The sequence below is a fragment of the Sinocyclocheilus anshuiensis genome, unplaced genomic scaffold, assembly GCF_001515605.1.
Source record: "Sinocyclocheilus anshuiensis isolate Anshui unplaced genomic scaffold, SAMN03320099.WGS_v1.1 scaffold605, whole genome shotgun sequence".
Taxonomy (NCBI): domain Eukaryota; kingdom Metazoa; phylum Chordata; class Actinopteri; order Cypriniformes; family Cyprinidae; genus Sinocyclocheilus; species Sinocyclocheilus anshuiensis.
This window is the reverse complement of record NW_015539865.1, coordinates 765704-778645: the sequence shown is the minus strand read 5'-3', so window position 1 is coordinate 778645 and position 12942 is coordinate 765704. Positions and strand designations below refer to the sequence as shown.

The 12942-nt window shown below is 37.4% G+C and overlaps 1 protein-coding gene across 1 annotated transcript in view; it reads right to left on the bottom strand.

Moving 5' to 3' along the window:
- Positions 1-307: 307 nt before the first annotated feature.
- LOC107684993 (acetyl-CoA carboxylase 2-like) overlaps positions 308-12942 on the bottom strand; it is a gene marked incomplete at its 3' end in the record, with an annotated part of 30625 nt that continues 17990 nt past the window's right edge. Inside the window, exons 24-47 of the mRNA XM_016481401.1 lie at positions 12434-12522; positions 12146-12270; positions 11849-11962; positions 11097-11210; positions 10929-11018; positions 10727-10845; positions 10335-10376; positions 9041-9064; positions 8418-8561; positions 8222-8321; positions 6993-7100; positions 6860-6916; positions 6734-6775; positions 6197-6412; positions 5098-5253; positions 4786-4989; positions 2703-2858; positions 2467-2589; positions 1970-2239; positions 1657-1754; positions 1447-1567; positions 1196-1306; positions 875-1018; positions 308-325 (exon numbers count right to left, since the gene is read on the bottom strand). Of these exons, the coding sequence (XP_016336887.1) occupies positions 308-325; positions 875-1018; positions 1196-1306; positions 1447-1567; positions 1657-1754; positions 1970-2239; positions 2467-2589; positions 2703-2858; positions 4786-4989; positions 5098-5253; positions 6197-6412; positions 6734-6775; positions 6860-6916; positions 6993-7100; positions 8222-8321; positions 8418-8561; positions 9041-9064; positions 10335-10376; positions 10727-10845; positions 10929-11018; positions 11097-11210; positions 11849-11962; positions 12146-12270; positions 12434-12522 (2785 nt within the window). The remainder of the gene's footprint in view (positions 326-874; positions 1019-1195; positions 1307-1446; positions 1568-1656; positions 1755-1969; positions 2240-2466; positions 2590-2702; positions 2859-4785; positions 4990-5097; positions 5254-6196; positions 6413-6733; positions 6776-6859; positions 6917-6992; positions 7101-8221; positions 8322-8417; positions 8562-9040; positions 9065-10334; positions 10377-10726; positions 10846-10928; positions 11019-11096; positions 11211-11848; positions 11963-12145; positions 12271-12433; positions 12523-12942) is intronic.

Here is a 12942-nt window from a genome sequence, read left to right as displayed (position 1 = left end):
TATATATATATAAAGTACATACACAACCGTTTTAGAGTCATTAAGATCCATTATAAGGTCCCTTAAGCCTGTCACTTAAAGGGATAGTTCACCCAAAAATGAATATTCTGTCATTTAATTACTCATCCTCATGTCGTTCCAAACCCATAAGACCTTCGTTCATCTTCGGAACACAAGTTAAGATATTTTTGATGAATTCTGAAAGCTCTCTGACCCTCCATAGACAGCAAGGGTACTACAACGATCAAGGTCCAGAAAGGTAGTAAGCACATCTGTAAAATAATCCATGTGACATCAGGGGTTCAACTGTCTCCTCCGCATCACCCTGTCGCCATTTTGGAGACGAATTGTTGAATAAAGTTATTTTTGTTTTCTTTGGGCACAAAAAGTATTCTTGTAGCTTCAAAAAAATTACGGTTTAACCACTGACGTCACATGGATTATTTTACCGATGTCCTTACTACATTTCTGGACCTTGATCGTGGTAGTACCCTTGCTGTCTATGGAGGGTCAGAGAGCTTTCGAAATTCTTCAAAAACATCTTAATTTGTGTTCCGGAGATGAACGAAGGTCTTATGGGTTTGGAACGACATGAGGGTGAGTAATTAATGACAGAATTTTCATTTTTGGGTGAACTATCCCTTTAATGCATCTTTGCTAAATAAAAGTATTTGACTTTTTAACAGGGGTGTATATAATGGTAGAATTTGTGCCTTTTTATGCTAATTAAAAAAAAATTTTAAACTAAGCTGCATTTGCTTATAATTCTAAATCATGATTTCTGTTTTTTATTATTATTATTTTGGGGATAAATATGAACTGGGCATGTTTGTTTGTTTTGAGATTCACCCTACAGTATCTGTGAACAGACTACCTTTGGCATGTAGGATAGCCACTGTAGTATAGTTAGCACCCCTTCAAAGTCATCTGGCACAATGTTGTGCGTCACTCCATTGTTGTGCATGATCTGAACCCCTCCAAGCTGGTTATTGGAGGTGTAGACTTCACGACCCAGCACCTACAAAGAAATACAGAATAAAAAAATTCAAGACTTAAATCACTGAATTAAAGTGGCTTCATCTTTTCTCAAGAATAAAGGAAACACAGCCCACATAAACATGACACTTTTTATTCATCTTCATTATTTTTTTCATGACACAGTTTAAGGTGTGACTGCAGATGTGAAATTCCACACCTTGTTTAGTGCCCCAGCCCCAGTCAGGATGATATGGGAGTTTTCCACTTGAATTACTCTTTGTCCTAGACGTACCAGATACGCACCGATTCCAATAGCACGACATGTGACCTAGAGGAACACAGAATGATTACTAGATGACCAAAACATAGATAATATGTTATATATTGCATATATAATAAACATTGGCATTTTGTTCCTGGCATACTGTAAATTGTTTGATGAGATTATGGGTAGATGTTAGATCTTACCATGCTTATGGTGATGACTTCCTTATAAGCCTGAGAAGTTTCTCCAGCTATGGTGCCAGAACCCCTCAGGTTCTCCACTCCAAGACCCTCTTCCTTCCCTATGATGTCTGTGATGATGTACCTGAGACATTATTTGAACACATAAGAGCTGATGAGAGAGAGGTGTTTGGGTATAGTTCTTTCTGTGCATACTGAAACCAGTAGGCTTACCTGGACTCGCCTCCCTCCTCTACATGGTGACAGTGGACAGAATTAGAGGAACTGATGCGGGTGTAGTCCTGAGGCGTCAGATATAGGTACTTAAAACCCTGCATGGGCAAAACAGAATAATAGACTTGAACAAAAGCTGGGTAAACAATGCAAACATGCATCAAATATGATTTATAAAATGAAAAAACCCAAGAGTCAGTGGTGGTTTGATTTTACAAAGATGCAAAAACATTAGCGATATTACAGTGAAATGAACACGAAACTCCCCAGCCAAGCAACGGTAAATTTGACCGCACATTAAGCATTCGGTCACCTTATAAGGGTCATCTGGGTCAATCCAAGCCACTTGAAACATGTGGCGGATCTCTTCCGCCAGGCCGATTCGAGCTCCACTATTGGCTGCGATGTAGATACGTGGAATCCCCTCTGCTCTGGCCAGCTCAGATGCCCGTAAAAAAAGCTCATCCTCCTGGGGCCCAAATGAGCCAATCATATGGGTAATATCATTACAGATCACAATGATATCTCGGCCCTCTGGGTACTCTGGAGTCTTCATTTTCATGCGATAAGCCACCATGCCAATCTGGAAAGGGAGGACAAACAAATGACTTGCACAGAGCTTATCCATTTACTTCATTGTTGTGAAAAAGTTATTTACATTTACTATCTTTTCTTTACAAGGTAAATTACTAAAATGTAAACAAGTTCCATAATTCTGATTGATGAACAGCATTCTCCTACGATCCATAGAGAATTAGTCCTGTGCAAATGAAATCCCTCAAAGAATACAGTGAGAATTCATTGATGCACCTCATTGTCTCCTGGTAGTCTGTTCATCTGCACAAGTCTCTCCTGAGAATCCAGGACCAGTTCATTACACATCAACACGTCTTTAGGGTAGCTGTCTCCTGGTCCCCAAAGCTTAAACAAAGCCTGGCAACAGAAAGAAAAGATAATGGGCTAATGCCAATCCAACAATACATCCCAGAAACAAGACTGCCACAATCACAGTGAGAACAAGTTTAATCTTAACTGAATCACCTCACCTGTCTGAACATCTCAGGGAAGTCATAGACGTATGTGGTGCCAAGGGTCTGAGCCTGGAAGCGTTTAGCCTGCAGTAAATCTTTTGTGACATATGGTGTGTTGGTTAGCATGCCGTGCAGTGGACCTTGCTTGTCTCCAAACGACTGGAACATTATCTGCAGATGTAAGTAAGCATTTTAAAAAATCCTTATCCTTAACCCTTATTCAGTAAATTATGAAAAAAATGGAGAAGCCATGGGGTCTTCAGATACTGTTGTGGACATAGGTGGCCGTGGAGTTAATAAGTTTGTTGCACTGTTACAACAGCAATTTGCAAAGCAAATACTTATGAGGTAATCTATTCTAACAAAATCTGTAGTATTTGATTTCTAGCCTGTCTAGAATTGTTCAACATCAAAGTCTCACTCAGTGGACATAGTTTCGGTAATTTATTGGTTTACAGTAATGCAAGTACAGCTTTTATCTACTTAAATGGGGGAAAGACTGAAACCCTCAAGATCATGTTCAAATAGGAAAAAAGCCTAGCAACAGTATCAAAAATGTAGTTTTTTCCTATTTTTAGATGGCCAAGCTAATGTGGACCACCGTGAAGTTGGCACCCCATGAAAAGCCATTTGTTTGTGATTCGTTTGTGCCACAAAAACGAAAGTTTGTGCTGGTTTGGTGTTTGAGACATTAAACATTATTTTTTTGACCGTGTGACCTCACTCTTCACTCCATGTTGCCCAAATCGCTCCAAATCAGTGCAGTTCGTTTGTGCTGGGATTGTGCCGTTAAAAAAAATGCTCCGTGTATTTTCCTTCCTTAGATATAACCAAAACTCTCATGGGGTGGAGAGTGATGTCACTGTCTCGAATTCTGTTTGTTATTTTTAAGAAGGGGAAATATATTTGATGTTCATTTCAATGGCACAAACCAGCACAGATCGAGCACAAACGAATGACACTGGTTTTGTGCGATTTAGACGAACTGGGGTGGAGAGTGACGTCACAGCTCCCGAAAACATTTTGGTTATATCTAAGGAAGGAAAATACACAGAGCATTTGTTTTAACAGCACAAACCCAGCACAAACGAACTGCACTGATTTGGAGCAATTTGGGCAACATGGAGTGAAGAGTGACGTCACACGGTCAAAAAATAATGTTTAATATCTCAAACACCAAACCAGCACAAACGTTCGTTTTTGTGGCACAAATCAGCACAAACGAATCACAAACGAATGGCATAGTTTTGGTGATTATTTCTTTTCATGGGGTGCCAACTTCATGGAGGTCTAATGTGGCAGTCAGTAGTGAATCAGGTCCACAGTTGGCAAGAGGAAATGCAAATGCACTTTAGAGCACAGACAAATAGAGATGAAAGCACATATACGACATTGAATTAGCCATTGTTTGTGCAAGCTACACTCATGACCCTGTGTTGTGGGTACCTGTTGTGGGTACCTGTTGTGGGTACTGGAGTTTTGGTTCCTTGCCGCTGTCGCCTCTGGCTTGCTTAGTTGGGGACACTTCATTTCCAGCGATACCATTGACTTGATTGCAAAGATACTATTTAAACTGAGCTGGATGTTGACATCACTGAATTCAATGATGAACTGTCTTTAACTGAAAAATTTGTGTTTACTATTGTCATTTTGCATTATTGACACTATTTTCCTAATTAATGCTGTTCAGTTGCTTTGACACAATCTGTATTGTTAAAAGCGCTATATAAATAAAGGTGACTTGACTTGACTTGACTTGTGGTTTAGCAGTCTTGCACCCTCTAAAAAAACTGTTCTGATGTTGGTAGGAAGAAAACGGTCAGCTGAAGAAATGGTACTGAGTACAAAAACATATTGATAAACACAGATCTATGAAGCAGCTGCTGTTGTGTCTGAGCTGATGTACCACTGAACTTTCGCCCATTGAATGTTCTGCACTTGAGCAGTGACTCTCAAAAAACAACTGGGTCAGATATCAGTCTATGTACCTTTGAAATCTGTAACTGAAAAAATAAAAACATTTATTCCTCCTTGACTACTCTGTGTTATGCCAATGTGTCATGTGGTATAATCATAATCCAGTGAATGTAGATTGTACCTGTCCAGTGGAGGGGTCAGTGACCTCCTTGTATAGGCTGATGTCCAAATAGTAGCCGGACTCATTGGTGAGGAAGAGGCGGATGGGAATGACATCTCCACTGGTGGTGAGGCGGATGCTGATCTTTAGCTCAGCCTGGAGAACACGCAACTTCCACAAACGACTACCGTACCGCATCACCATTGAGCGGACAGACTCCTCTATCTGTAGGAAAAGAAGACTGAGCAATACAGCTCAGGAACACTGGCAGTAGCGATGATTTAATACATTTAAGAGTTAAAAGAAAAAGAGTTTCATGTTTTTGAATCTAACCTTTGAGGGATCCATAATAACAGTGGGTACAAAATTGAGAAAGATGTGATTGCAGTCAGTACGAGTGGATATGTTACTGAAGGCCACTTCAAGCTCATCCATCGCTTCCAGCAACAGCCTCTCTCCCTCATTCTGCAGGTACTCAAACGAGGCCTCCTACAGAAAGAGTGAAAAAAATAAAATCAGAAACGTTTTTTTTTTTTTAAATATAGGACATATATAAAAATACCCTACAAATACCCATCAACAACCTACGTCATTTTTTTAAATATGAAATAAGAACTTTGGATTTCTGGTTTACATTTAAGATTTATGCATTAGTATTAACATTTTTACATCTATTGTCAATGACTTTCAATTGCAACGTCTGAAACAAGTGTAAGTTGGAAGCAATTTGGGACATAATGTATATCAATAACTAGCATTAAAAGCTTTGGGGTCAGTAAGTTTTTTTATTTTGTTTTGTTTTTTAATTAAAAATTAATACTTTTATTCTGCAAGAATGCATTCAATTTCTCAAAGGTGACAAAGACTTTTAAATTGTTGCAAAAAAATCTATTTCAAATAAATGCTGTTCTTTTAAATTTCTACACATTTTGCAACAAAGAAATATGCATCACAGTTTTCACAAGAATCTTACAATACACTAATAATAATAAATGTTTCTTCAGCACCAAATCAGCATATCAGAATGATTTCTTGTGGATTGTGTGACACTCAAGGCTGGAGTAATGGCTGATGAAATTTCTTTTAAAAGCTTTTTTTTTTTTTAATCTTACAATTCTAACCCCATATTTTAAATGCTAGTGTATTATAAACAAAAATAACAAATATGTGTAAAAATTCTATTCAGGATAGTAAAATATTTTAGGATTTATGCCAAGGATTATTCAAGCATGCATTTATGATGGTGTCCAGTTAGACTAATGTAATCACATGAGTTCTGACCCAAATATTCACAGACAAAATAAAAGACTGTGAAAAATAAAATCATGGCATGGTAACAATTAATAAGTATTCCTTAAAGGTTTTAAATATATTGTAGCTTCATTTCTATTAAATACAATACTTCATACTGTCTAGTACTAATATTGTTTACCTTGGTGATGAGGTCAGAGTGGCGAATGATGGCTCTGATAAAGAAACGATAATCTGTGACCTCTGCACCCTCTTCCACACGAGCAGCACCCAGGTACAGTTGCATCCTGTGATGGGCACAGGGAACGGCCGTCAGATCAAAGTTGCGCATACGATTCAGCTCAAGCTGGAAGGCCAGAGCAGGCTCCAGGTTACGGTAGATTCTGTCTTCATGGAACTAAAGAGAAAAAGAAGGACAATGTTCAGTTGTTACTACTCTACAATGTACATTTTTAAATGACCGAATCAACAGATGCATCACTTACTTCATCTCTGGCCCTGAACGTGAAGGTACAGTTGCATCCTGTGATGGGCACAGGGAACGGCCGTCAGATCAAAGTTGCGCATACGATTCAGCTCAAGCTGGAAGGCCAGAGCAGGCTCCAGGTTACGGTAGATTCTGTCTTCATGGAACTAAAGAGAAAAAGAAGGACAATGTTCAGTTGTTACTCTACAATGTACATTTTTAAATGACTGAATCAACAGATGCATCACTTACTTCATCTCTGGCCCTGAATGTGAAGTACTTCGGGAACTCCCGCTTGAGGGGGAAGATTTAGCATTTTACATTTTAATCTTTTTTGATTGACAACATATTTTGTCATTTGTGTATCTGAGCATTCACCTTTTGTGCAACTAAAAATGTGATTCTTCTGATTCCATACTCATAGAGCAGAGTTTTCTGAAATGAAGCACAAAGAGAGTTAAGTCATGGAGCAGCACATACAGCTAAAAGGACAAATCTTTAACATACTTACTTTAGAATTAGCAAAGGCAGTGAAATCTTTGACTAAAGCATCATCATCTTCAGTGTCTGCTTGTTTGATTGACACATTTATGATGTGTATGGGATTTTCCTTCATGTTCTGAAACAGAGACAGACCATATGCACAGTGATATCAACCATTAACTAAATATTGTGTTTCAAAGAAAAATGAAAGTCAAATGGGTTTGGAATGACATGAGGCTGAGTAAATGATGACATATTTTTTTATTTTTGGGTGAAATATTTTTCGAGTTAATATTAGAGTTTGTTTCTAGGGATGTAATGATGAAGCCCTAGCCGTTTGACAATCAATACAAATACGTGACGATTCAAGTTGGTTGAGACGTTAAACGAATCGCAATACAACTGAGTTTATATGAATGTATCTTTGAGTGGAACTGACTGTCTTTAGTAAAGTTTAGATGGTATTTTATTTTCATCTTGCCTCTGTATAATGCATATTAAAGTGCTGCTTTCTTTACAGTGGCAACCAAACGCTATATTGCCACTGTTTCATAAGCGCCACCTGCTGGCAGAAAGTGAATTTACGTTTTCATTCAGCCCATCTGCTGTTTTTGTTTTTCGTGCAGATATGTTTTATGTAATATAGTTTCACAAAACTAAAGTCAGACCATTCTGTTTTTGCTTCAAATTTTGAAATTACATAATCTAACTTAGATTAAAAACTGCTCATGCTGCATGTATGCAGTATCTTTGTTTGGATCGTGATTAAAATGCAGTCATTTTCTCTCATTTTATATGGAAAGAGCACTGGCAAAGCTTTAGTTTGTTTATATGAAAATAATTTATTTGATTTGGGGTTTGTTTTAAAATTTCAGCTTAGTTTTGTTATTTGACATATTTCAATTTCACAAAGAAATGTGCAGCATTTTGTCCAAGCAATAATAAAAGAACACCTTTCATAATTTGTCTTAAATCTTTTTGTTTGTTTAAATTTGTTCCTGTGGCTCAGCGGTAGAGCATTGCGTTAGCAGCGCAAAAGGTCGTGGGTTCAATTCCCAGGGAACACACATACTGGTAAAAAATGTATAGCCTGAATGCACTGTAAGTCGCTTTGGATAAAAGTGTCTGCTAAATGCATAAATTACTAAAATTATATTAAATTAAATCTCAATTCGTGAAATCAGTACTGTGAATCATATCACATCGTGAGTTGAGTGAATCGTTACATCCCTATTTGTTTCTTCTCCTAACTCTGACCTTACAGCTCTCCCCATCACAGAAGGTGGAACAGCCATCAGAGAACAGAGAACTCTCACAAAGCGGATCCACAAAGCGGCAGATCACTTCATCAAAACATCTACAATACAATCAAATCACAGATCAGATCACATCTTCCATTATATTAACCATTTAATCAAAATCTCGATTTATAAGAAAAAAAAAGTGAAGGCACCTTTTGAAGTGTTCAAAACTATGGAAGGCGACCATGGCTCCCATCCTCTGACAGGGGGGCGACAGTGCCCCCTCAAGGAAGAGCTCACTGCCCTGACGGCGCATTGTTTGAAACTCTCGCGTATCATTCACAGGAACAGACAATCTGAGAGGGGAGAGGACGGTGTATGCGTGTGTGTGAGTGCAAAAAGGCAAAAGTAAGGAATTATGGGTACCAAATACGATGCTAAACTAATGGCACTGCTTGTGATGAATGGAAAAAGCACAAGTTTACATGCAAAATACTCGGTGATCTTCCTGATGGTCTCAGCTTGAGTGAAATTGGATTATGTGGCTCATCTAAATTAAACAGGCAAGAGTTCAGGAATGGATTGGTAAATGCATTCCACATTTTAATACTGTGTTGACTGAAAGCACATTTAAGGCCAATTTAGGATTGTAGAATTACCCAATAAATTGACAAAATGATCTGAGTCATTAAATCCAAATTAAAACAAGGAATACCCTGTAGGCTAAATTTCTTCAAGTCATTAAACAGTTGCATCCAGCATGCATTGCTGCAGACATACTATGTGGTTCTGTACACACAAGGCTGACTGGTTGCAGGGAGGAGCTGTACTCTACCTGTTCAAAGTAGGACTGCTCCCTCTGAAATGAGAGCAGGTGAGTTGTTAGCATTGGATCGTCATCCTCTAACTTTGGATCTCTTTCTATCATGATTATGTTAAAGGGGTCATATGATGCAATTTCATTTTTTCCATAATGTTCTTTTTAGCAGCATCATATGACCCCTTTAAAAACAATCTTAGTAGAAATATTTGTCTATAAAAAAATCTAAATAGATTTGAATCATTATTTATCATTAGGGTGAAAATTAGCAAGCAAATGTAACCGTAAGGGAATCACTTTTTGCACTTTATGAGAAAACATCTAAAGCTACAATCCTTATACTATTCATATACAGAACAACCCAGTTAAAGGATAGTTTTAATAGTTTTAATAGTTTTATTTTGTCATCATTTACTCTCACCCTCATGTCGTTCCCAACCTGTATACCTTTCTTTCTTATGTTGAACACAAAACAAGATATTTTGAAGAACCAAACAGTTGTATTGACTTCCATAGTAGGGAAAGAAACTATGGAAGCCAATGGGGACCATCAACTCTTTGCTTACCAGCATTCTTCAACATATCTTCTTTTATGTTTAACATAAGAAAGAAACTCATAGGTTTGGAACAACATGAAGGTGAGTAAATGATGACAAAATGTTCATTTTTGGGTGAACTATCTCTATAACGTGATTCAGTGTGATTGACCAATCTGCTTTGACTTAAAGAAAACTATATTTTTGACTTTTGAAGAAATGTAAATATTTCTATAAAGGTTTTGCTTTGATGCTTTAATATTTAAAATCAACATGAAAAAGTGTTCACAACCCATTTTACTTCCATAATGTGACATATTTCTGATTATTATAGTTTGATGAAAGATGACAAAACAAAAAGACAACATTTTTGATGAATCGTTCACAAATGAGGCCAGGAATGTGTAGCAAAGTAAACAGGGTCAATTTTGATTTCATGTCGACTTATATATACAAAGAAAGCAAATGATTCAGTGTCTATTTTAAATCATTAAAACCTGATTATGTGTAAAACTAATTGCAATCTAATCACTTATGTACCTTTTTCTTTCATACTCAAAACAAGTTGATCAATCCCCCCAGCGTGATGGTGTGAAATCCTTTTGCCCCTGTGCTGTGCTCAATACCATCTCCCAGTATAGCTTAGTAAAGGAAACTCAAACCAGGCTTTACACCAAAGTGGGAAGTTAGGAGTGTAAGAAAGAATCTGTTTTTGTGCACTCTGTTATATATTACTTAATTAAATAGATGCTAAAAAATAAAGAGCGTATTACGTGGGTTTGGGCACGGACTGGCTCAATGAGGCGTAAGGCTCTCTTTCAGAGGAGAGATACACAGAAAACAATGTCAAAAAAGGAGAATAAATGTTACAGGGGATCATACAGAAACATTCAGACTAGAAAACAGTTGTACTATATATCCAGGTTAAATTGTATTGTTATTCTATTACATGAACAGTGTAGCCTGTTAAGCACCACAGCTCAGTTCATTAACTACCGTTCATAAAGATCATACCAAAAAGCTTCTATAAACAAAAGAATAGGTCACAACAATAACATTGTGTGTATTTCGAAGTCATGGGAGTACACTGGAGATTTCAGCATCTGGATCGTATTTGTAAGCCCGATTCAGTATATAAAGAATCTACATGTGGTTGCTGCTATACCTGTTAGGGTGGGATGATGGTAACATGAACTGGAAATCCACTGCACATGTTCCATCCTGCAGCTGATGATGCTGAAGGCTGTTTAGCTCATACGCTATATATCCCCTCCGTACGTATACCTGAGGAATTCCCACACAATACATTGGAAAGGCCTGACTGCATACCACTAACATATGGGAAGAAAAGGTCAAGCTTTACTGACCTCTAAGGCAGCCATGCAAACCACCCGGTTGTTGTGGTAGAAGAAACTGGGCAAGACGTCGAAGATGGAGGTTTCAGACAGGATGAGTTTCTGCAAATGCAGGATTTAGATAATCCAATATATAAAAGTGTTAAAGCGGTAAAGACAAAAGAATCGCTGATGCTTTACCTTGAGGTTCTCGGGACAGAACTGATGCCCATACATATCAATAGCGGATAAAAAGATGGATTCCACCTGGTTATGTCTGAGTTCATATGAGGGCAGATGAGAGGCAATCAACACCTGAAGAAACATAGAGAGTTGTTATTGCCGATGTACTGCTTAGTGCATAATGTGTTGTGTATACTGTACGCTGCCAACTATTTTTTTTCTAAATAATAAGCATTATAAAGGAGTATGCTATTTTGTTATCACATGACTACACAATATTCAATGTTTTATTTAGAGTGTGATGTTCTGTTTTCACAAAATGTAGCTTTGTGTGTAAAATGTAACTTTTGGCTGTCCAATCATATAGGCAAAAAGAGAGCTATACTGGTGCTATACTGGAAATGGAAGGGATACTGAATTATTTTAGAAAAAAATGTTGTAGGTCATCCTATGTGCATACTTTACACAGTATACACTACCAGTTTTCAAGTAAGATTTTTTTTTTAAATATTTTTGAAAAGGCTCATCGAGGCTGCATACAGTAAAAATACAGTAAAAATGGGAATATTGTGAAATATTACAATTTAAGATAGCAGTTTACTATTTTCTAAAATTTCAGCAGCCATTACTCTATACTTCAGTGTCACATTCTCAAAGTTGAAAACACTTTACATACTGATAAAACAGTACAGTACAGAATGCTATTTTGAACAGAGTCAACATTAACATAAGTGCTGGAGTTCAAAGATCACAGCCGTTGAGGTTCATACCAGTCTGGCCCGAAGCGCTACTTTAGAGTTATCCATTTTACTGAGTTGTGTGAGCTCATTTAGAATGACCATGAGCTCATCAGCAAGGGTCGGGTCCCGGCCACAGAGCTGGTCCTGAAAAAAAATGTTGCATTATAATTTAAATAAGCACAAGATGTATCAATTAAATCAAACTACATGTTACTCCTACTTAAACATTCTGTTGCTATTTTCATAATGACTGAGTGGAATCAACTTGCAAAGCCACAGCTTAATAAAATAAATAAGCACTGGTAAGTATTTCAGAAAGGATCTTACTATGAGCATGGTGACTAGGATGTTCTTCTTGGAGACCTGAGCATGGGAGAAGATGCACTCCAGTACTGGAGTCATGTCAGGCTTGTACTGCTCTCTTAGGTTGATGACACATTTATCATAATGAGCTGTCATGAGAATGAGAAAATTAAAATTTTTAAATTAAATTAAATTAAAACTAACCATTTTCAGGTTTATGTCCTTTATCGAACTTTTTCCAGATATGTTTAAAAAAAAAAAAGGTAAAACTTCTGAAATACAGTAGTATTAAGATTACACTGGGACACTTACCCTGCTGAAACTGCATCTCCACCCGAAGGTACCGTCTCAGAAGATCCAGCACAACTGATTTCATATACCCCCTGATGCCACTTCGGTACCTAAAATGATTAAAAACAGGTGTATAGTGACATTTTCTAGTTAAAGGGGTCCTATTATGCTTTTTCACTTTTTCAACTTTAGTTAGTCTGTAATGTTGCTGTTTGAGCATAAAAAAGATCTGCAAAGTTACAAAGTTCAAAGTCCACTTCAAAAGGAGATATTTTATTTAACAGAAATCACTTTTCAAAAACTACAAGGAATGACTTGTTTGGACTACAACGCATATTTTCCAGGATTTGTGATATCACAAATATCGACGAATTGGATGAGACCTGGTTGAGCTGCACTAGAGAAGGCAACGAGTGTTATCACTATGTCGGAGACACGCTAGCTTTCTCAAGGCAGACGAACTTAGAGGGGTTACAATCATCCGGGTTTAAATCGCGCTCAAATTGATTTGATTTTGACGCAATATTTAC